Here is a 26,593-nt window from a genome sequence, read left to right on the forward strand (position 1 = left end):
TGTGTCATTTTTGCATATAGCAATGGAAGCAAACTCAGGATATGTCGTAGCTAGACTTTTAACACTACACCAACTGTCGTCCCAAAAACTGATCAAATAACCATCCCTTACAATGAATCTAGATTGCTCACAAAATTTTTCCATATATAATAATTTTCTCTCTAAATGCTACACCCTTTAGATAATTAGATATTTTTTGTGAACCAACCAGACCAATCGTAAACATACTTACATTTAATCATCGATATTCAAAGATTATTCAGTTCTGTTGCAAATCTACAACACCATTTTGATAGAAGAGTTTATTAAAGAAAGTAAGATCTCGAATATCCAAACTTCATTATTTTTTAAAATATTTAACATTATTCCAACTAACTAAATGACAAAATGATGAGTTAAATGATTCCATAGAAATTTACACATTATTCTCTTCATTTTCACCACCACACTCTTTGAAAGAATAAAAGTGTCTTAAATTATTATCTTACTAATATTAAATTTATTGAAAGTATTTTTTTCTTTAAAATGATACAAAAGAACATAATCAAGTAAATATTTTGAATCAAAATAAATTATAAATTCATAGTAAAAATCTTTATTAAATCTTAAGAGTGTTTCATTTCAAAGTTTTTCATTGATAATATTGAAAGTAATAAAATAATAACAATTAAGAAATTGATTTTCAAAGAAATAATTATCATTTCTAAAGTTATTGAAGAATATGATTTTTATATATTTGACATAATGTAAGATATTGTTTTATTTTTTAATATATATTTTACTTATTACAAATCGTAATATGACTTATGCACAATTTAATATTATATGGTTTCATTACATTTATATTTATACTTTGATGTAAATGTACACACACATTTTATTCTTTAACTATCATTTTTAGAATTTTTACCCAACCAATTATTCTGAAACACATTTATAGAAAAACTTAGTATACGAGATTAAAATAAATATTAGAGTTTTTATTGCGAACGCCCTGACAACGACCATCACTACCTGAAACAACGTTGTTTTGGACCATCTTCAACATTTTTAATGAAGTCGTTTCACCTCATGACTAATTCTTCTTCTTTCTTCTTTCAATCTAACCGTCTAATAAAAATATTTTGAAGACAATCGTTAAGACAATGTTGATATTATTGTTGGTTCTCATTATCGGATCTTCTAAGAACAATTATGAAAAAATGAAACTTTAGAAAAACTGGAATGACAATAATATTTGTTTGAAAAGGAAAAGTTTTAAGAGTCTTGAATGTTGTATATCAACCTTTATAAACAATCCTTATAAATGAGTAAATTACATAGAAACCCTAAATTATTTATACATACATGCCCAAATCCATTAATAATTAAATAAGTCATAATTTCATAAAAGACAATACATGCCAACAACTTTCAATTTGCTGACAATCAATGTTTAGACTCACAATCTCCACCGTAAGCTTGATTTGGTTCGAGATTTTTCACGTCGAGCACAAGGCTGTCAAAATTGAGAGTTTACGTAAAATCGTTAGACCATTGTAAACTCATATTGTAAACTCGAATCGTAAACTCGTAAGAGTTTACTTATAAATAATATTAACTATTAAATTATAAATCATTTAAAATATTTTAAACTTAATTATAAATAAAAAAAATCATTCAAAATGCTTAATAAATTGTTCATAACCAACTTGTAAATCAAGAAATTAAATCATCAACATTTGTCTCATTGCTAACATCAAAATTGTCTAAATCATTCATAGCATCATCAACTTCATCACCATCATCTCTTTCTAATCCATTTTTCACCATCTTCCTCGCATATTTCTTCTTGTTTTCTCTACATTCAGTACTCTCTATAAATAAACGTGTTTGAGATGACGATGAATTATACGTATCATTTTCTTTAGTTATCCACTCATCATCAGAAGAAACATCTTCAACGTATTTTCTTAATACTTGTTTGTCATTTAACTTCATGTTGTACATGAAAAATACCAAGTCATTCATTTTTTATTGATGTAAACAATTTCTACGCTTTGTATGCACCTGTAGGCAAAAAAGAATATTAATATTCTAATTTTAAACTTTGAATAATTAGGTAAACAAAAAAATTAAATATATGTAAAAACTAAAATATACCATTTCAAATGCACTCCAATTTCGTTCACATCCAGATGAACTGCAAATAAGACTAAGTATTCTAATAGCAAACATTTGTAGCTCTGGACATTCATCACCATAAGAATCCCACCATTCAGTTGGAGACTTTGTGTTTATTGCCATTTTTGCAAATTTAGAACCAAATAATCCTCTTGCATTTTTAAATGATTCAAGCTGACTATCTATCTTACTTATCATATTTTAATCGGTTATCATCCTTTCAATACAACTATATAAACCCTTTTTAATCTGAAAATTGGATTTAAAATCACAATTATAATGATATTAAGGATTTAGATAATAACCAGCAACATGTAAGGGTTTGTGGAGTTGAATTGCCCATCGTTCATCAATGATCTTCCAAATAAGTTCATAACTAAATTGAAGACAAACAATATATTATGAATGCATAAATAAATGAATATTTTATATAATAAAAATCGATAAAAATACAAATGTTACTTACTTTCTCTTTATATTGTTGAAGTTGACTCTAATCTTTTCTTTAGCTTCATTCATTTGTTCATAAATAAAACCCATGACAGGCTTAACATCTGAATCCACCATTCTAAGTACTTTAATTAGAGGTCTCGCAGCTTTGAGACATGTAATTATATTTGACCATAATCGACTACCAATAACCATTGCCTCAATTTTCTTTCCATCAACCGTACTCGATAATGAACTTGATCTCCAATTTCTTGAACTAAACATAGTCATTAGTGGAACTTTTATGTTAATAAAATTCCCTAACGTGAGATATGCAGTGGCAAATCTTGTCTTTACTGGTCTAATTAGGTTTCTTCCATCAGTAAAATGTCGTAACATAGATATAAGTAGACTTCTCGATTATATATCATTATAATTGTTATCAACATCAATTCCATACTCCCAACTAATATTAGATCTATTTCCCGGTTTATTCTTACTTAACTTATGAGCAACATAACCCGATAATGAGATTGTTTTATAAGTTAGACTAACTCTGTAAAATATAAAACAATAATATTTTAATAAATTAGATAGGTCAAATATATTTATCATGTGTTATTAATTAATAAATTATATACAAAGTATGTAATGTAAATAATCCTATATTATTTTTATTATTGTTCATGTGGACATTTTCACATGACAAAGGAGATTATAAGTTTATAACTAACTTATAAATTAGGATAACTATTTAGTTAAAGAAATTATAACTAAAATGTGTAACTAAATTAGGATAAGAATGGTTGATGTAACTAAATTAGGATTTGTTATTAATAAAATAATAATAAGATAGTGATTTGTCTTTCTATCAACGAACTCTTGTGATACTTGTGACTTACTTATTACCATCTAACGGTACAAAAATAAAAAGTAAAGTTAAAAAGAAAAAAAAGAAATATATATTACCTTGTATTAGAAGAAGAAAGGAAGAAGAGAACTCGGTGATAGTGTTTTAGAGGGAGAAAGCTTTAAGTTTTTATTTTCTTCCATTGATGAAAAAAAGAAATATGCTTATTGAAAAGCTTAGATTCAAACAAAAGATGCAATTATTTTGGAGAAGACGAGGAGTCCTCGTTAATATGAAGTAGTTAAGGTAATATTTGTTTAAATTTTGATATTTGAAAATGAGAAAAAGTAGAAATAATAAAACTTAATAATTTTTCCGTTTTTAATATTTTCAGCGGTTTGACCGAGTCAACACGCGAGTCAGCGTCGATTTTACGCTTCTATGATTTTTTGTGACTTGTGACTCGATTTCTTTAGGTAGAAACGCAAACTCGGACGAGTTTACGAGTTGACTCGCGATATTAACAGCACTGGTCGAGCAACTCTCGCATCTCCGTGAATTTGACTCTTACTAGTGCCTTGGTGAGAATGTCTACACGATGCTCTTTGGTGCTTACGAACTCTACAATGATCTGTCGGTTCTCGGCGCATTCACGGATGAAGTGGAACCGAGTTTTGATGTATTTGTTGCATCCATGAAACACTAGGTTCTTCATTAATACTATTACGGACGTGTTGTTGACATAGAGGGTTATTGACATCGGCTCGCATTCGAGCACGTCACTCAAAAAAAATCTCTATCAAAGTCTTTGGCACAACGCTGTGGTAGCTTCCATAAACTATGCCTAACATGAAGATAAAACAACAGTTCGCTGCTTCTAAAATTGCCAAGTGATCAGATTCCCGTTGAGATAAAACACCATTCCTCCAATGCTTTTTATGTCGTATGTGTCACTCGTTTGGTCGCTATTATTAAAACCAATGAGTTCTTTAACTTCTCATCCTCTTCTTAACTGAATCTCATAGCTCGTCGTTTTCTTCATGTAACGAAAAATGTGTTTTACTGCTTGTTGGTGTAGAGTGGGAGGTTGCTCCATGTATCGGTTTATTATGCCAACTGCATAAGAGATATCGGGTTGAGTGTGCGTCAAGTACCTGAGACATCCGATGATACATCTACTCCTTCGGATCCACTAAACTTCCTTTCACATCTTTTTCGAGCTGCAACATTGCTTCCATTGAATGCTTGCTCGTGTTGCAATCTTCCATAGCAAATTGTTTCAACACCTTCTTCGAATAAGCTACATGCTTCACCTCAATGCTATTATTCTTCTGGTCCATCTCGATACCAAGGTAGTACGATAGTAGCCTGAGAACACTCATCTTGAACTCTTTCATCATTTGTTTTTTGAACTTCTCAACTCCCTTGATGCTTGATCCTATCACGATCAAGTCGTTGACATATACGCCAATAATGAGTATTTCTTCTCCATGGTTTCTCGTGTACACAACCCGCTCTTGAGAATATTTCACGAAGCTGAGACTCATCATTCTCTTGTTAAGGAAAGTGTTCTACGCCCTTGGTGCTTGACATAGTCCGTAGAGAGCCTTGTATAACTTGTACACCTTGTGCTCTTTATTTTTTATGATGAAGCCTTCAGGTTGAGCGACGTAAACTTCTTCTTTAATGTCACCATTGAAAAATGTTGATTTGACATCAAAGTGGTGGATCTCCCATCCACGGTGAGCTACGATAACAAGAACTAGCCTAACTATATCAAGTGCAAAGGTCTCCTCAAAGTCAACGTCTTGCTTTGCATGTAGTCTTTCGCTATCAACTTTGCTTTATATTTCAGGATGTTGCCTTCACTATCTCTTTTCAACTTGAAAACCCACTTAAACCCGATGGTCTTGTGACCAACTGGTAAGTTAGTGAGCTCTCATGTCTTGTTCTTCATGATGGACTCGAGTTCTTTCTTCATGGCCTCATACCACATCTCTTCGATTTCTGCCTCGAGATAAGTTGTTGGCTCGTTGGTGGTGAGAAACAACAATTCATCACGATTCATCTCTACTAGTGGTGCCTCTAAATAAACATCTTGTAGGATTTTGAATTCCACAGAATTTTGTATGAGCTCGTTGTTGTCGTTGCACCACTCTCACTTCTTCTCCTCCTTGAACACAACATATCTGCTCACATGGATTTTCCTACAAGCTAGATCAGGAAACCTATTTGCCTTGCTTCTGTTTTCGAACTTCACATTTTTGGTGATTTTCTCGTCGAGCTCATTGAGCTTCTCTTGATGGCCCGTCATATGGTTGCTTACTACATTGTCAAGGTACCACATGTTAGTGTGATTACACTCATTGTCATTTATGATGAGTTTCTCCATTACTTTCTCTTCATTAAGCAACACCACCTCTAGTTCCTCCTTGAACAGTTCTTGCACGAACTCTTTAAGGTTTGTCTCCTTGTCTTTGGGAAAAGCATTTGTCACTCTCTCATCAAACATTAATATTATCTCATCGTCATAGAAGCTAGTGAGGTTTTCATCATCGTCTTCGGGCAAAACATTCGTCACAACCTCAATAACCATTAATGTTAGCTCCTCGATATAGAAGCTAGTGAGGTTTGCCTCATCGTTAGACTTTTAGTTAGGACATTAAGATGTGTAGTGCCCATACTTTTAACAAGCATAACATTTCATTGCTCTTGTCTTTGCGGGGCTTGATGTCTTCTTGTCGAGGTGGGCTTTTTACATGACCTCATCCTCGACTTTTCCCTTTGACACGCCCTCGGTTATCTTCACAGTTACCGTACGTTGCGACTCAACAATTTAGAAGAAAATTTGGCTTCTCTATTTTGTTTTCATTCGTGACATCCATTCATCATGTGTGAGCAATATTTGTTCCTCTTCTTGGTCTTTGTAGACGCGAAGTCTCTCCTTGTGGACTTTGAGACGACCAACGATATCCTCGACGATCATATTCTTGAGGTCACCAAATTGCTCGATCGTTGTAACGATCTGCATATATGTTTGTGGTACGTCTCTAAGAAACTTTTTGACTACGGAGATCTCCTTCACCTTCACTCTTAACTAGCGGATACCACTCACGATAGATGTCAATTTCATGGCGAAGTTATCCACTAATTCTCTGTTCTTCATGTGAATCGCCTCAAAGTGTGTTCAAGGTTTGCACTTTTGCCTCCTTAACTCCCTCCACTTCAACATGCATCGTCTTTAGTGTCTCCCACGCTAGCTTGGTAGAATCCTTCTCGGCCACCATGAGAAGGATGTCCTTAGGGATTTCTTGATAGATGGCGGCGAGAACCATTATTTCCTTTCGTTCGTCAACCTCGTCTAGCATCATGGCTTCCCACACTCCTTGTGCTTGTAAATTTACCCACATCTTTAACGCCCACACCGAGTAGTTACTCTTCGTGAGTAACGGATAGGAGAGCGTCATGTTCCATTCTCTTCTGATCTTCATTGTCGTTGCATCTCTAGTTGATCTTGTCGACGACATGTTCTTCAAATAAGCTATGATACCAAATGTTGATTCTGATTGTCGGATCTTCTGAGAACAATTACGAAGATATGAAACTTTAGAAAATTGGGAATGACAATAATATTTGTTTGAAGATGAAAAATTTTAAATTAGCCTAGGAACCCTAAATTACTTATACATCTAGGTCAAGCCCATTAATAATTAAATAAGTCATAATTTCATAGAAGACAATAAAAACCAACACTTTCAATTAATTTACAATCAATACTTAGACTCACGATCATTACCTCAAAAGAATCATCCATTTTCATTTAACCGATCACCGAATTTAGTATTTGAAAGTTGATAATCGAAAGGGATAACCCCAATTGAAATGTCTTAAAGTCCGAGGTTAGTTTAAATATTAGCTTAATAGTTCATTTGCAAGAAGGTTGGAACAGTTAGAGGGAGAGAACCCGAGATAAACAAAAGTTGTCATTGATGAGTTTGGAGCTTTTCGGTTTTTTTTGCTAGAGGTTGATTGATCGCGTGGGGTTTGCTTCTAGGTTGTTCTAGAGTAGTTAATGGAGCTAAATGAATCATTGGTAAGCTTTCATTCAAAAGTTTAATACCTCTCTTTGTAATAAACTTGATTTTAGTCAAATTCTTAGAAGGATGATAGAATTGAAACATTATATTTTACGCCTATGATAGGTTCAGAGATAACTTAAAATAAAACGTAAATATTGAATTTTATAAAATGACAAAACTTAGAGTAGAAACTATCGCAAGACGGGCACGAAGAACATAACGTAGGTACCTTTTTTTAAGTGTAACCAAACCAAACCTAAATCGAAATCTCTTTGTATGTGTAAATTTGAATTCATTATAATTTTTTTTACATGGAGAAAATTGAGTACCAGACTCTTAATAAGTCAAAGTTGTTTAAAATAAGTCATATTTTGGTTCTCATTTCGTTTTACGAGACAATTTTCGGGGAGAGTTCAATCTTCGTTTTCACTTTACAATATTTAGAAAAGTAAACACATACTAACCACGATCATGTATTAGGACATTGGGAAATGATTTGTTAAATTACTCTATAAAAAAAACTTATGGTCTTAAAATAATAAAAAAAGAAATTATGCTCTATAATATTACAGAAAAGGAATATTTATAAAAAAAAGTAATTAAAAAATTATATAAACATAATGTCAATGGTTCATCTATTTGTTCATTCAAAAAATTATGATTGAATCTAAAATAAATAAATAAATATTAGCTCATTTATTAGAGGGTTTTACTAATAATTTAGAAGTGACATCTTGTACTGCCAAAGATTAACCTTTACAAGTCCCAGACTTTGAGCTTATTAAATTTGACCTATTTAAAGTTTAGAGTGAAAAAAAAAAATAGTTTATAATTGGGAGGAGGTAATAATTATTTTTGATTAAAAGATTTAAAAATATTAATATTTATATATAAATAAAATAAAAATTAATAATTTAAAATAAAATATATTTTATTATTTTAATTAATAAATTAAATTATATAATTGATAAAAAGAGAGTAAAATGACGTTTAATTTTGTTTTAGTTATTAAAATAACTCAAAAGATAAGCATCCATCAAATCGACTAATTTATTTTATTGGATAATAGATTATAATGTGTAAACCATACGATACTCTCATTAAATATTATTATTATTATATATATTAACTATTTCTTTTAGAATGAAGTAATAAGTTAATTTTTTTTTATCAAAATTTATATATATATATAATGATGCTTAATTTTTAAAATATTCAGATTGACTGGTCGAAAATTGTGGTTAATTTGAATATATACGTGAAAGTAAATGAATATTTGAGTCGGATTGTGGATTGACCCACACATAAACTTAAAACGGTTAAAAATAAAATTAAAAATGATATATGTATGTTTCGAACCAACTTGACTAATAAGACTTCCTATTTTAAATTTAACACTAAATTTAATGAACGCATGACGTTTACCATATAAGTTCAATTTTTTAACTAACTAATTTATATATATAATACTTCATTTTCATTTTCAAAGTGTTCGAATTATTGGGTATAGTTCTACTTTTTAATTAATTAATTTGAAAATTATAAACTCTCAATAATATATTTTAAAGTTAAAGGTTAAAAGAATTTTTTTATTTAAATTTGCCCCCAAACAATAATTTAGTCAAAAATATTTTAATAACCTTAATATCATTTAAGGGCTATAATTTAATAAGGGGACAACTCTATTCTCAATTTTTCTTTATGATTTGAAGGGAGGTTACCTAATTTATTTTTGAATTCTCAATTTTTCTTTGTTATTTGAATGGAGGTTGCCTCATTTATTTTTGAATTGATGGTATTTTTCTTTGTGATTTGAATGGAATGTAATATCTAACTTTGCTGGATCTGATTTGTCTCAAAATTTATAATCTTGTAAGGGAAAATGAGAGGTAATTATGTTCTTATAAGAACTAGCATTTAGCTCGTGCATTTGCACGAATAATAATTTAAAAAACCGTAAAAAAAATTACGGATAACATTTTTTATTTTATTTTTAACCGTTTTAAGTTTATGAGTGGGTCAACCCACACTCCGACCCAAGTATCCATTTACTCAACATCATTATATATTAGTTAGTTAAAAAGTTGAACTTATATTAATATTAAAACGTCCCGCGTTTATCAAATTTGGTGTTAAATTTAAAATATAAAGTCTTTGTAGCCTAGTTAGTTAAAGAGTTGTACTTGTTTTGTTAGGTGGTAAGTTCGAAACATACCTTTAACATTTTTTATTTTATTTTTAACCATTTTAAATTTAAAAACGGGTCAACCCACAATTCGACCCAAGTATCCAAATTAACCACAGCTCTCGACCCGACAATCCGGACACTTTAAAAATTAAGCATCATTATATATATATAGATTTCTTACTATATATTTCTATATGTCCATATTTTCTATATTTAACCATTTAAAAACTCTCAAATAAATTAGATGTTTAAAATATCCTCAACAAATTATATAATTTTAATATATATATATATAACATAAAGTCTTACTTACCTTCAGTCGTCTCTCTAAATCTTTTCGCCATGTCCGTTGCCGACAAACAAACACATCCTCATCTTCCCGTATCCAGCTCAAGGACATATGCTACCCGATCTCACCCACCAACTAGCCCTCTGTGCTCTAAACCTAATCAAATTATGTGTCATTATCTCGTCTATTCTCTTTTCCAATTCCTCCCCAAATCAGTTCTATTTAATAAATTAACATTTGAGAATATTATTTTTCCAATTTAAAATTTGGAAGTTATAAGTTTTAAATAGAGAAAATTTGGAAGAGTGAATTAGGGAGAGAATAACGTGTCACTACGTTACTATCTAAAAAAATGACGAAAAGAGAAAAGATAATTATTTTTTAAGTGAATCAGATTATTACGCCACATAATACTCTCCCAAATTTCCTATCTCAATTATTTCTCTTAAATAATATATTTTAAAGTTCAAGGTCGAATGAAAAATTTTGATTTAAGTTTGTACCAAACAATAATTTGGTCAAAAACATTTTAATAATTTTAATATCATTTAAGAGTTAAAGTGAAATTTAATAAGGGACAACTCTATTCTCAACTTTTCTTTGTGATTTGAATGGAGGTTACATCATTTATGTTTTGAATTAACGGTATTTTTCTTTATGATTTGAATGGAAGGTAATATCTAGCTTTGTTGGATCCGATTATTTGTCTTGGAATTTATAGTTTTTTAAGGGAAATGTGAAGAAATTATGTTCTATTTATAAGAATTTTTTACTATCTTCGTATGTACATATTTTCTTTATTTAACCATTTAAAAACTCTCAAATAAATTTGATGTTTAAAATATCCCTCAACAAATTCTATAATCACTGAATTGTTTATTAATTTTTTAATATCTTATACAATTTCAAAATTAATTGATTTTATAAATTTTATTTTATATGTATCCTAAAAATCAAATTAATTCATTTTAATATATCTCTATATCTCTCTGAAACTTTTCTACGTCGTCAACAAACAAGGAGAACCTCACATCTACCCACATTAGATCTCACCCACCAACTAACCCTCCCTGGTCTAAACCTAATCAAATTATGCGTCATTCTCTTCTCTTGTCCATTCTCTTTTCAAATACTCCTCAATTTAGTTCTATTTAATAAATTAACATTTAAGACTATAATTTTCCAATTGAAAATTTGAAAGATATAAGTTTTAAACGAGGAGTGATAGGCAGAAGAAATTTGAGAAAGAGAATTAAAAAAGAATCGCTATTAGCTAGAAAAATAGTATAAGATGAGGAGAGAGATAAATTTATTAATTTTTCAACAAATTAGATTATTCAACGTAATTATTTTTTAAATTTTCTTTTTCAAATTCCCTCCCAATCATTTCTCTTAATTAATATATTTTAAGGTTAAGGTTGAAAGAAAATTTTGATTTAAGTTTACCTCCCAAACAATAATTTGGACAAAATTATTTTAATAACTTTAATATCATTTAAGGGTTGAAGTGTAATTTAATAAGGGGACAACTCTAGTCTAATTTTTTTTTTTTGATTTGAATGGACCTCATTTATGTTTTGAATTGATGATATTTTTCTTTATGATTTGAATGGAGGGTAATATCTAGCTTTGTTGGATCTGATTTTTTGTCTCAAAATTTATAATCGTTTTAAGGGTAATGAGAAGAAATTATAATCTATTTATAAGAATTTCTTACTATTTCCATATGTACATATTTTCTTTATTTAACCATTTAAAAACTCTCAAATAAATTAGTTGTTTAAAATATCCCTCAACAAATCCTATAATCCCTGAATTATTTATTAATTTTGTAATATTTTATACAATTTCACTATCTAGAAATTAATTGATTTTGTAAATTTTATTTTATATATATCATTTAAATCAAATTAATTCATTAATATATATATATATATAACATAAGGCCTTCACCTTAAGGATATATGCTATCCACATTAAATCTCACCCACCAACTAACCCTCTGTGGTTTAAACCTAATCAAATTATGTGTCATTTTCTCATCCATTCTCTTTTCCAAATCCTCCCCAAATAAGTTATATTTAATAATTAACATTCGAGACTATTATTATTCCAATTCAAAATTTTGAAGTTATAAACTTTAAATAATGAGGAAAGATGGAGGAGGAATTTGGGAGAATGAATGTAGTGTCACTTAGGGCTGCAAATGAGTCGAGTCGAGCTCAAACCTACTTGAACTCGAGTTCGACTCGATTTAGTATTTATTAGCTCGACTTAAACAAGTTTTTAAATTTGAGCTCGAATTCGATCTCGAACTAAAACTAAAATTTATTTTCAAAATGAAAATATCAAATTTTCATACATATTCAACATTTAAACACGATATTTCAAAATAAAAATACGAAACAATCATAAATATTCAAAATTTCAAAAATGATAGTCCAAACTCCAAAAACATCAAACCACCATTACTAATCAAAATTCTAAAATATCAAATTTCAAAATTAAAGTACAAAATAATAAAAATTGTTTAAACATTTAATATATTAATATTTTTAAGTATGTTTTTCAAGTAAATAATATTAAATGTTTAAACTTAAAAATAATTATTATAAAAATACATGTTAAAAAAATATTTAAGGTTGTAGTTAATAATGTTAAATATTTAAACTTAAAAATAATTAATATCAAAATACATGTTAAAAAAATATCTAAAGTTTAACTTATGCAATAAGAAGTAAATACTGTCAAATATATATTATATATATATATATATATATATATATATATATATATATATATATATATATTAGACATATTTTATATTAAATATTATTATATATATTTAAATTATTTAAATACAAATATAACAAAAAATTTATTAATTTATTTATAACTAGAATCTATTAAATTTTATATATATATATATATTATAATATAATATTATTAATCTTATAAATTCATTTTTCCTCTCCACATATTATATATTATATATATATATATATATTATATATTATATATATATATAATAATTATTTTTTTATCCTTCATATTATATATAAAATATATACTAACATTGTTTTTTAATTTTTATTATATATAATATATTAACATTTTTTTTTATCTCTTTTAATATTATATATAATATATTAACCTTTTTTATCTCCTTCAATTTTATATAATATTATGTATAATATACTAATTATTATATACGCATTTTTCTATCATTAATCTAACCTCTAATATAATTTAACTCTTATATATATAATATACATAAATATATTTTAATTTAACTATAAGTCTGGTGAAATATTGAGAAAAATATTATAGATGAAAAATAATATGAAAAATTGAATTAACATATTATCAATGAGGGAAAGAAATAGTGAAGACGGAAAAAGTTGAAGAAGATTAATGGTGAAGAAGAAGAAATGGCAAAGAAGAAGAAATTGTGAAGACGAAAGAAAAATAAGAATAATAGAAGAAGAGTAATGTAGATTGATACACTAGAAATTAGGGTTTTGCTTTAGATAATATAATATAATATAAAAATATGGATTGGGCCGGCTTTGAAAAAAGAGAGAAAAAAAATATTGTTTTAAATTTTAATATTAAATAAATAAATATATTATATTATCATATTCGAAAAAGTTCGACAAGTCATCGAGCAAGTATTATATGAGCTCGAGTTTAATTCGAATATTAAACGAGTCGGTTTAGGCTCGACTCAAACTCGATCAAAGTCAAGATCAAGTCGAACTTTGAACGAGCGGCTCGCGAGTAGCTCACGAGCTACTTGACTCATTTGCAGCCCTAGTGTCACTACATCACAAACGAGGAAACTAGAAAAGTGATAAAGGGTGAGTAGAGAGGGAAAAGAAAAATTTTGTTAATTTTTCAGCGAATTATATTGTGCCACATAATTACTTTCAAATTCCCTTTTCCAAATTTCCCCATCATTTCTCTTAAATAATATATTTTAAAGTTCGGGCGAAAGAAAAATTGGATTTAAGTTTGTCCCCAAACAATAATTTGGTCAAAAATATTTTAATGACTTTAATAACATTTAAGGGTTGAAGTGTAATTTAATAATGGGACATCTCTATTCTCAATTTTTTTGTGATTTGAATGGAGGTTGCCTCATTTATGTTTTGAATTGATGGTATTTTTCTTTGTGATTTGAATGGAGGGTAATATTTAGCTTTGTTGGATCTGATTTTTTTTTCTCAAAATTTATAATCTTTTTAATGGAAAAGGAGAAGAAATTATGTTATATTTACAAGAACTTCATACTATTTCCATATGTACATATTTTATTTATTTAACTATTTAAAAACTCTCAAATAAATTAGCTCAACAAATTCTATAATCACTGAATTGTTTATTAATTTTTTTAATATTTTATACAATTTCACTATCTAGAAATTAATTAATTTTGTAAATTTTATTTTATATGTATCCTAAAAAAATTAATTCATTTTAATATATATATATATATATATATATATATATATATATATATATATATATATATATATATATATATATATATATATATATATATATATATATAATAAGGTCTTGACCTTGAGTCGTGGCCTGTCAGTCGCCGACAAACAAGGACGAGCTCACATCCTCATCTTTGCGTACCCAACTTACAGATCTGCTGTTGCAGATTTGGTACTCCACTCTACACCACCTTCAAAAAAAATGATTCAAAATTAATAAAGAGAGAGAATGAAAAGTCAACATATATTGTGAATGTGGTATAAGGTGAAGCACCAAATCTGCAACAGCAAATCTTAGCCCAACTCAAAGACGTATGCTACCCTCATTAGATATCACCCTTCAACTAGCCCTCCGTGGTCTAAACCTAATCAAATTATGCGTCATTAGCTCATCCATTCTTTTTTCCAAATATTTAATAAATTAACATTTGAGACTATTATTTTTACAATTGAAAATTTAAAGTTATAAGCTTTAAACAAGGTTGCAGTAATCGGTAATCGGACATTAATCGACACACACGGATTAATGATTAATTGGATTAATCGGGATTAATCGAAATTAATCGAATTAATCGTTTTTAGCTTAAACTCATTATTTTTTAAGAATAATACTAAATTAGTAAATTTCATTCATAAAAACACACCCAAGTTCATACAGAGTCACGTTGGATACTAAAATTATCGTCCAAAAGCATATAAAGTTATAAACTAAAGTCTAAAAAGTCTAAAACACATCCACAAACACATCAATCTTCATCCCATCTACACTCAGCATCATTATTTTCAGGTAACCCATTATCTAAATCTGCTCGACTCCCTCGGCAAACAAAACTCACCTGCGATTGATCTCGGTTGCCATTTGATGCCTTTGAAGCAGAACCCAGTTGATTCAGGTTTACCAGTTGATGCCTTTGAAGCAGATCCCTCACCTGCGATTGATCTCGGTTGCAAGTGGAAATTGATGCGGCGGAGATGAATCTGTCCGATTAGATCAGCCAGATAAGATGGCGGCGGCGAGGCGGAGAAATGGCTGAGCCGAGAGAATGAAGGTGACGGTTAGTGGATTCCTCTCAGTCGGCGAGTCGCAGACACTGCGCTGCGGTGAAATGGTAGAGTAACCTAAAGAGTGGGTTTTCAAGAGATTGACGATTTGAAATAAGCCCTTCAAGTAAGGGATTATTTTGAAATAAGACCTTAAACTATCGGGTCAAACCCAATTTAATCGGGTTGACCGTTAACCAGACCGTTGACCGATTTTTAGAAAAAACGAAACGTTTTTTTCCGATTTCCGATTAATCACGGATTAATCCCGTTTTTTTGCATCCTTGACTTTAAATAATGAGGAGTGATAGAGAATGAAATTTTTGAGAGAGAATGAAATAAAAAAAATATAAAGGCTAAGGAGAGAGAAGAGATTTTTTTTAGCAAATCAAATTTGGCCATGTAATTCCTTTAAAATTCCATCACCTAAGTTTCCTCCCCTAATATTTTTTCTTAAATAATATATTTTAAAGTCAAGGTTAAAAGAAAAAATTTGATTTAAGTTTCTCCCAAACAATAATTTGGTCAAAAATATTATAATAACTTTAATATCATTTAATGTTAAAGTGTAATTTAATAAGGGTACAACTTATTCTCAATTTTTCTTTGTGATTTGAATGGAGGTTGCCTTATTTATGTTTTATGTTTTGAATCAATGGTATTTTTCTTTGTGATTTGAATAGAGGGTAATATCTAACTTTGTTGGACCTGATATTTTGTCTCAAAAATTATAATATTTTTAAGGAAAAATGAGAAGAAATTATATTTTATTTATAAGAATTTTCTACTATTTTCATATGTACATATTTTCTTTATTTAACCATTTAAAAACTCTCAAATAAATTAGATGTTTGAAATATCTCTCAACAAATCCTATAATCACTGAATTATTTATTAATCTTTTAATCTTTTAAAATCTTATACAATTTTACTATCTAGAAATTAATTGATTTTGTAAATTTTATTCTATATATATCCTAAAAATTTAATTAATTCATTATAATATATATATATATATAAATATATATATAATATAAGGCCTTGAACTTATTCATCTCTCCTATCTCTCTCAATCTTTTCCTCATCTTCTTCCAGTACTACCCAGCTCAAGTTTATATGCTACCCACATTAGATTTCACCCACCAAATAGCCCTCCGTGGTCTAAACCTAATCAAATTATAAGTTTTTCTCTTCTCATTCTATTTTCCAAATCCTCCCTTATCAGTTTTAATTAATAAATTAACATTTGATACTATTATTTTTCCAATTAAAAATTTGGAAATTAGAAGCTTTAAATAATAAGGAGAGACAAGGGAGGGAATTTGGGAAATAAAACGAAGGAGAGAAAACGTATAACTATATCACTAACTGAAAAATGGATAAATGATAAGAGAGAGGAAAGAGAGAAAATTTGTTAATTTTTTAACAAATTCACATAATTATCTTTCAAATTCTCTCCCTAATTTCTCCAAATCTAATTTCTCCAAATCATTTATCTTAAATAATATATAATAATAATTACACAATTACTTATTTTTATTTATTTTTTAATTTATATTTTTTTTATATATGCAAACAAAAATTATATTATTTTAAGTATAAATTTTTTTAATGTGATAATTTTTATATATTATTAAATATAATGATTAAAAATATTAATAATGTTATTTAAATAATAATAATAATATATAAAATTAATTTATAAAATAAAATTGTATTTCATTATTAATAAATGATATTTATAATTAATTATATAAATTAATGATATTATTATTAATTAATATAACTTATATCTATATAATTTATTTCTGAAACTAATTTATAATTTTAATTTCAAATATTATTTTATTAAAATTATTATTGTTAATATTTTAGTTTATACATATAATTAATAATATTTTAATATACAAATATTTATAATAATATTTAAATTTCAAAATTAAATATTAATTAATATATAACTAAGTTTTATTTATATAATTATATAAGTTAAATTAAAAAGAATTATATATAAAATAATGTAAACTATATAATAATATTATTTATTTTAAAAATACATTTTTATAATAATTATATATTATTATTTTTTTTTTTATAAAATTCAATCTAACAAATAATACAAACTACTTATAATAAGCATTAAAATAATAATTAAAAATAATTTAAAAAAAAATATAAGATTAAAATAGATTTTTTTACACTTTTTACTACTCTCTTATACTACCAACTAAACACGAAATAATAAAACATATATAATTTATACATATTTTTTATTCTCATACAAACACTAATAATATATATAATTTATACCTTATAATACCTCCTTATAATTTATACTCTTATAATATATAAGGGTATATAATTAATATATTGTAATAAATGCTACCTTAATATCATATAAAAGGTGAATTGTAATTTAATAAGGGGACAACTCTATTCTCAAATTTGAATGGAAGGTAATATCTAACTTTGTTTGTTGGATCTAATTATTGTCTCAAATTTTATAATTTTTTTTAAGGGTACATATTTTCTTTATTTAACCATTTAAAACCCTCAAACAAATTAGATGTTTAAAATATCCCTCAACAAAATTCTACAATCACTAAACTTTTATTAATTTTTTAATATTTTATACAATTTCGTTATCTAGAAATTAATTGATTTTATAAATTTCTAAAACTCAAATCATATATATATAACATAAGGCTTGACAGCTTGAGTCATCTATCTATCTTTCTCTCTCTCTGAATCTTTTCGCCCATGTCCGTCGCCGGCAAACAAGGAGGAGCTCACATCCTCATCTTCCCGTACCCAGCTCAAGGACATATGGTACCCACATTAGATCTCACCCACCAACTAGCCCTCCGTGGTCTAAACCTAACCATTTTAGTCACACCCAAGAATCTCCCTTCCCTAAACCCTCTTCTCTCTTCCCATCCCAACTCAATCCAAACCTTAATCCTCCCCTTCCCTTCTCACCCTTCACTCCCTCCTGGCGTCGAAAATGTGGGTGACATCGGCAACTCCGGCAATCTCCTCATCATGGCCGCCTTAACCAAACTCCACAATCCCATCGCCCACTGGTTTCACTCCCACCCAAATCCTCCCGTCGCCATCATCTCCGATTTCTTCCTCGGTTGGACTCAACGCCTCGCACGTCAATTGGGTATTCCCAGAATCTGTTTTTACCCATCAGGTGCTTTTTTCACTTCTATTTATAACCATCTATGGCAGAATTTCGATTCGATTTCTCTTTCCCCTGCGATGAGCTTTCCTGATCTACCTCGATCTCCGGTGATCTCGGAGGAGCATTTGCCGACAGGTTTCAGAGTTTGTAAAGCCAAGAAGGGATCGGCAGGAGATTTGGATATTCTATTGGATGGCATGATGGAAAATATATCGACTTGGGGGTGTATTTTCAATACTTTTTACTCTTTGGAAGGAGAGTATTTAGAATATCTGAAGAAGAAGACGGGTCGGGTTTGGGGAATCGGGCCTCTAAATTTGATGGGCGGGATAGAAGGGAAGTTTCGGGTTAACCCGGATGATGAATCGGTTACCCGAGTCATGAGTTGGCTTGACGAATGCCCGGATGGGTCGGTTCTCTATGTTTGCTTCGGTAGTCAAAAGGTGCTTAATAAAGCCCAAATGAAAGCATTGGCTAGCGCTCTAGATTTGAGTGGGGTCCGTTTCATATGGGTGGCTAAACCACCACCCGAGGACATGAACAATGAGGGTTATGGGTTGGTCCCAGATGGCTTTGAGGACCAGGTTGTTGGGAGGGGCATGATTATTAAGGGATGGGCCCCACAAGTGTCTATTTTGGGGCATCAAGCTGTGGGAGGGTTCTTGAGCCATTGCGGTTGGAATTCAGTGCTGGAGGCTATTGTAGCCGGGGTGATGATATTGGCTTGGCCTATGGAGGCAGACCAATTCATTGATGCGAGATTGTTGGTGGAGCATCTGGAGGTGGCGGTACGTATGACTGAAGGAAGGAACACGGTGCCTGAGCCGATTGCATTGGCTAAGACCATCGCCTTAGCCATGGAAGGAGACTCGGATGCCAAGAAAAGAGCAAAGGAACTAAGGGATGAGGCGACAAAAGCCATCAAGGTTGATGGAAGCTCTTGGAATGACTTGGAGAATCTTGTGAAAGAGTTGACCCAACTACAAAGTTTGGCAAAAGAAAATGAATTAGTTACTATTTAATATTTATGTAACCTTGCATGCATGTTCATTTTGTGGTTTCCTACTTATGTATTACTAATTAGGGAGGACATACTAATTAGGGAGATGCTTGTCCACACCTATGTTATTCTTACTCTCACTTCCACTTGCTCAACTCTAAAATTATTTATTTATTTATATCACTTTTATATATTTATTTTAATTATTTTATTTTATTAATAAGTTTTATTTATCATTAAATATAACGAATTAATTAATTTTTAATATATTTTTTCTACTTTATCCATTTAATTAAAAATACAAAATATTATTAATTTTATATTATAATTATTTAAAATATATTAAATATTGAAGTGTGTCTTAATTTAATAAAATATAAATATTTAATATTTTATTATATTAATTATATATATATATATTAAAATACTTATAAAAATAATAGTTGAATGATTCAATTTTTTTTATAAATAAAATTATCTATCTAAGATAAAGTTTTAAAATGTTATATATTAATAATTGATCAAATTAATTAAGTATAATATTTTACTTTATAATATTATATATTAATAATTATTCAAATCTATAATATTTTTAATAATATGTTGTCTTATATTAGGTCGACTTAAATTAGCAAAATCAAATCTAAATAACATATCTGTTTTTGTTGATAAATTTGGAGGAAGTATGATAAGAATTTTTATTTTTATATTAAATAAATAAAGTAGAAAAAACATATTAAAAATTAATTAATTATATTTAATGATAAAAAAACTTATTAATTAAATAAAATAGGTAAAATAAATAAAATTATGTGTCATTTTTTAAGAAGTGTCAAATAGACACTTACGACATCATTCACTATTGTATCAGAATTTGTGACATGATCCTAGACATCAAATTATGTGATATTGACATCAAATTTCTTGTTGTGAAAGAAATAATACAAAGTTGAAATTTTTTTATAAAATATTTATGTGCAAACTTTGTGGTTATGAACCCCTTAAGTTTATCTAGTGTCTTTCATGAGAATATTGCTTATATGAGTGTCATAGAGATTGGCGATCTCTAACTTCAGTGAGTTTGTAGTTTGATTGTATTTCAGTTTAGTTAGTTTATAGATATTTATGAGGTTTTATTCTGATCAGAAATTAAGTATTATTTAGTTCATTACATTTTGTATAATTATATTTAAAGTATGGTCTCACTAAAGTCAAGTAGGACTAGTTGAAAATTGACATGAAAATATCACCTTGAATAAAATTTTCATTCCACACATTCATGATATGATTTGTCCATTAATTGTATTGATTTATGTGATTATTGTTGGGTCTAGTTATGCTTAAATAAAACGACGAACTCTTTTGTCATATATTGATATAATTAATTGATAAAATTGTTTATACAACATATGATTAAAATGACACAAAATTTTGGGCGCATTATTATTGACACATTTATTATTTGTACATATGTGACCCAGTGGGATATTGTTGAAATTTATGGGGTCACTAGTATAATAAATAATTGTACAAATGACATTTAATATAAGCCAAAATAATGTGATCTAATATGAAATTAAGTTTATGCCTTATGAGTGTATTTGTCATTAATATAAAGTGAGGATATCTAGGGGTGTTCAATCGGCCAGTTAACCGGTTAACCGGTTCTGGTAAGACCGGTTTTACCTTTTATTTTACAAACTGATTAACCGACCATTAAAGGTATCGGTTTTACCGGTTCTAGTTCTACCGATTTTGATCGGTTTCGGTCGGTTAACCAGGTTTAACTAGAAACTGATAATTCAATTATTTAAATTAGGTAATAAATTTATGAAATGATTTTTTTAAGAATTATTGTTTGCACTTTCCTATTATACTATTCTTTATCATTTCTTGTCTCTATTATAATATATTTTATTGATATATTTAAAAATATGTTAAATATATAATTTTATTGTAACAATATAATATATTTTATAGCTATTTTGTTAGTTTTTTTATATATTCCTTGAATAAATTCAAATTCATTATGTCAATTAGTCTTTTACCAACCAAGTATGGACAAATATATTGAATCTTCTTCTCAATCGATAAAACGGGAGGTGGAATCGGTATGTTATAATAAAATAATGGTTATCTTAATAAATTTTAATAAATTATTTAAGTTTGTTTTTAATTTATTTTTGTAAAATTTTATATAAAATATACTGTTTTTTAAAAATAATTCTATAAAAATTATAATTTTAAATTTTAAAATAAAAAATATTTATAAATTATTAAATATTATTTATAATATATCTATTATTATAAAATAACTAATACAAATTATAAAATATAAAAATATATAATTAAATTATTATCGGTTTACCGGTTAATTCGTTAGAAAAATAGATAAACCGAAAACCGAACCGTTTAACCGGTGAAAAACTAGTTGACCAAAACCGCTAAATCGGTTAACCAATAAACTGTTAAAATGAAACCGGCTAATTATCGGTTCGGTTGAGTTACCGGGTTTCCGATTTTTTTGCACAGCCCTAAGGATACATACGTGGCATTTTTAATTTTATGAAGGGCTAAATTATAAATGACCAAACTATAATAATTAACTTAATGTTGGTTATTTTATAACGGTAATGTTCCCCATTTGAAGTACGAACAATTCTCATTTGCGTCCTCATCAACAGAGAGAGAAAATCATTGACGTGCTCATCAAATTGGAAGAATCATTCCATAAGAAAAGTATAAAGAAAGAGGAGATTAAAGATCATTTTCATTCTAAAGAAATAAAATATTCATGATTACAATTAAGGTACGCTTCCGCCACATTTAAATTCGGATTCAGATGATAATTTCTCATCCATTATGTTAGAATCTAACTAGGATAATTCTAAATTTTTCGGTTTGAAAATATGGAAGTTATAAGCTTTAAATAATATATTTTAAAGTTTAAGGATGAAAGAAAAAATTGATTTAAATTTTCCCTTTGGTAAAAAAAAAACATTTTAATAACTTTAATATTATTTAAGGTTGCAAATTTATCAATAATTGTGTTATATATCAATTTTTCTTTCATATTTGAATGGAGGGGAGAGGGTGCCTCATTTATGTTTCAATCAATAAAGATTTGAATGGATGGTCTATTTCATCGGTATAATATCTGGTTTGGTCGGATTCATAAATTATATGTATGTTCTCAATATTTATAAGAAAATTCGTGACATGGGAACGAAATTGGGAACGAATTTTTAACATTGTTACAAATTTGACAGACTTGTCACTTATACAAGAGATAAATAAAATAAAAAATCATGCCTAAAATAAAATAATAAATTAAAATTTAATGTATAAAAAAATAAATTCAGCACAGAACATGACATTAAAAAAAATTAAAAATATGTTGAAATTGCGTTGTTAGGAATGAACAAAAGTTAGGTAAAAGAGTTCTAAATATAGCTTTATGAGGTGCCATCCAGAGACTTCCCGGCCAGAGGAAATGTGATTCTTAAAGCTTTCTCGGATAGCTTCCTTTCTCTGCCATCAAGAAGGCCCAACAATGAAACAAGTAAAAAAACTTTTCCGGCTCAATTGTTTGAAGCTGCTTCGCTGACTTTCTCATAAACCTTGATTTCGCTACGCTTAATAAGTCTTTCCGCACCTGCTTTTTTTCGTTCTGTTCTTTGCTTCAGAAAACTAACGGACATGCAGCCGATAATAAAGATAAATATATATATATATCTTCTAATTAGATATTCATCGGCTCCAATTGATCTCCCGTGCACTCTGTGCTTCATTTCATCTCATTTTCAGCAATTGGCGGGAATTTCACCGGCATCACATCTGATCCCCAATTTTTGTTCACCCAGGATGATCGTCTTTGGGGGAATTGTGACCTATTAGGCTGTTTTGGAAAGTCAGCGAGCGGCGATCTCTAACTTAATGTTGAGTATTTGATGAGCTCAAGTTGAGACATATAAAAAAAAAAAGGTCTAAGAAAATCACCCGGAAGAAGACGAGTGCGGGATGATGAACTTGTCCCCTTGTCTATAGGGACCTCGTGGCTGCAACTTTATCTCTTTCTATGGGTCTGGCCTTTCCCATGCGCCCTTTCTCTCACATAAGGGGTAGAGCGGTTGGTTGTTAACTGACTAGCGATTGGACAAATAGGAGTGAAGCTCAGTCCTATACCCCTCTCTTCGATCTATCTTCCGGAACTTTTTATTTTTCCTATGATTCTGTGGATTCAAATGCGAGCTAATGATAGAGGCAAGAACACTTTCTGGCCAAGTCCCATTAATTGATCATAATATAACTCTCTTCAATTATTCTTGGGATGGGAGGGAGTAGATCGGATAGATGAAGAGAAGGCCAACAACTCTCGATCTGGCACCAAACTCAACTGATTCAATGGCAACAGTCTAGATGCCTCTCCTAGCGAGAACTGGGCTTGGCTTGGTTAGAAGTGCCCCTACCGGTAGTTCAATCATATACAGACTTTTCAGCGAATAAGCCTTCTCCCGCAGCAAGAACTTAGGGTGTTGCCAAGCTTGAAGGGCAGAATCTTGCGCCCTCCCCACCCAAGGCCGGGAGTGAGGGCTGCCCTTGTATCCACCAAGCGCCAAGCGCTTATGAACATGATCTTATGTTATGTGACGCTGAACATTATATTCGTTTGCAAAGATTATGATATTATTTGTTAAAATTAAATTTTATTTAAATAACTAATATCTTATAATTCATAAAAATAAAAATTTGAGTTAAATAATCATATTTACTGTTATGATTAATAAAAAGATAAAATTTGAGTTGTCTTATATTGTCCCGAACATAACCTTCACAATTGAAAATTTGAAATTTCAAACATAAAAAAAAGTCATGAATATGGACTTATGGGGTGCAGAATATGTTATTAAGAAATATGAATTTATTAAAAAAATCCCAAATATTACCTTATAAGTATGGATGACAATAAGACAATTCGGATGGGGCGGGGAATAAATTTATCATCCCGTTCCGTTTTTATTTCGGGAATTTTCTTAATATCATCCCTGCCCCGTTCGGTTTCGTTCAGTTCCGAGGAATACTAGCGGGACACCGTTAATAAAATAATTTTTAAAAATAATTTTTTTTATATAAATAGATTTTTTAATATAATATATAGGGGTGAAAAAATTACCGATATTAAAAATATATCGAAAATATCGTACTGCAATATATCGAAAATATCGTACCGCAATATATCGAAAATATCGATTTTTAAGGTATACCAAAAAAAGGTAAGGTATGATACCGATACCAAAATTATTAATACGGTAAAAGTAGGGGTGTTCAACCGGCCGGTTAACCAGTTAAACGGTTCCGGTTAATACCGGTTTTGGCTTTTATTTTACAAACCGGTTAACCGGCCGTTAATGGTATCGGTTTTACCGGTTCTTGTTCTACCGGTTTTGATCGGTTCTGACCGGTTAACCGGGTTTAACTAGGAACCGATAATTCAATTTTTTTAAATTAAGTAATAAATTTATAAAATATATTTTTTTAAATTATTGTTTGCACTTTCCTATTATACTATTCTCCATCTTTTTTTTTGTCTTTATTATAATATATTATATTATTATTATAATATAATATAAATATATTATATTATAATAATATATTTTATTGATATATTTAGGAATATATTATAATATATAATTTTATTGTAACAATATAATATATTTTATAGTTATTCCGTTAGGTTTAAATATGTTCCTTGAGAAAATTCAAATTCATTATGTTGATTAGTCTTTAACCAATAAAGTATAAACGAATATGATAGAATCCCCTTCTCAACCGATAAAACGGGAAGTAAAATCGGTAAATTATAATTTATAACTTTGATTTTAGGTATTTCTGTATTAGTCGTGTTTGAGAGAAAGTTAAAACATAAAGTGAAGGTTAACTTTGAAGACATCAAATTTTAATTTGCTTAACTATTTTGATTTTGTTAATTTATAATTTCTAAAAACAATTTTACATATTTTAATGAAATTATTTCAATTTGTTTTTAATTTATTTTTGTAAAATTTTATATAGATTATAATGTTTTTTAAAAATTATTCTATAAAAATTATTTATAAAATAAGTAATACAAATTATAAAATATAAAAATATATAATTAAATTATTACCGGTTTATCGGTTAAACTGTTAGAAAAATAAGAAAACCGAACCGCTTAACCGGTAAAAAAACGATTAATTAGAACCGCTAAAACTGGTTAACCAATAAACCGTTAAAATGAAACCGGTTAACTATCGATTTGGTTGGGTTAACGGTTTTTTGGTTTTTTTGCACAACCCTAGGTAAAAGTATGAGATTTTTAAAATTTTGGTATATTCAGATATACCGAAATAGATTGATTTTTTTTAACTTAACATATTTTTTTAGGTATCAAAGGTATAATACCAAAATTAAGGTATATCGAAATCAATGTAAAATAAATATATAAACTTTTTGTATACCGAAATTAAGGTATATCAAAATCAAAATAAGGTAAATTTATATATTTTTTGTCTACCGAAATTTTCAATAAGGTATAAGATATGAATCAAATATTAAGAAATACCGTACATATAATTTTATAATATATTAAAATTTTATATTATTATAAGAAAATAAAGTTACTACTCTTATAAAAATATATTAATGTTATGACAGAATCAGAGTGAGATCGAGACGGATCGGTAAAGATAAATATCATCTTCGATCCATCCCTATTCGGTTTCGAAGAAAACCGTCTCAAACAAAACAATTTAATTCGATTTTTAAAAGACATATTTAAATTGTCATCCTTATTTAGAAGGAGTTAAACATGATATTTAGA

At 28.6% G+C, this 26,593-nt stretch overlaps 1 protein-coding gene across 1 annotated transcript; it reads left to right on the plus strand.

The window, feature by feature from the left end:
- The first annotated feature begins 18,274 nt into the window (after positions 1-18,274).
- On the plus strand, positions 18,275-19,870 carry LOC124945500 (UDP-glycosyltransferase 89A2-like). Its single transcript, XM_047485945.1, has one exon. The coding sequence runs from the start codon at positions 18,308-18,310 to the stop codon at positions 19,754-19,756; it is 1,449 nt and encodes a 482-aa protein (XP_047341901.1). The 5' UTR covers positions 18,275-18,307; the 3' UTR covers positions 19,757-19,870.
- The last annotated feature ends 6,723 nt before the right edge of the window (positions 19,871-26,593 follow it).

Source organism: Impatiens glandulifera, chromosome 7 (genome assembly GCF_907164915.1).
Source record: "Impatiens glandulifera chromosome 7, dImpGla2.1, whole genome shotgun sequence".
Classification (NCBI taxonomy): domain Eukaryota; kingdom Viridiplantae; phylum Streptophyta; class Magnoliopsida; order Ericales; family Balsaminaceae; genus Impatiens; species Impatiens glandulifera.

What these genes read in the sequence shown, in the direction of transcription:
- LOC124945500 (XM_047485945.1), top strand. Translation starts at nt 18,308, where the DNA reads ATGTCCGTCGCCGGCAAACAAGGAGGAGCTCACATCCTCATCTTCCCG.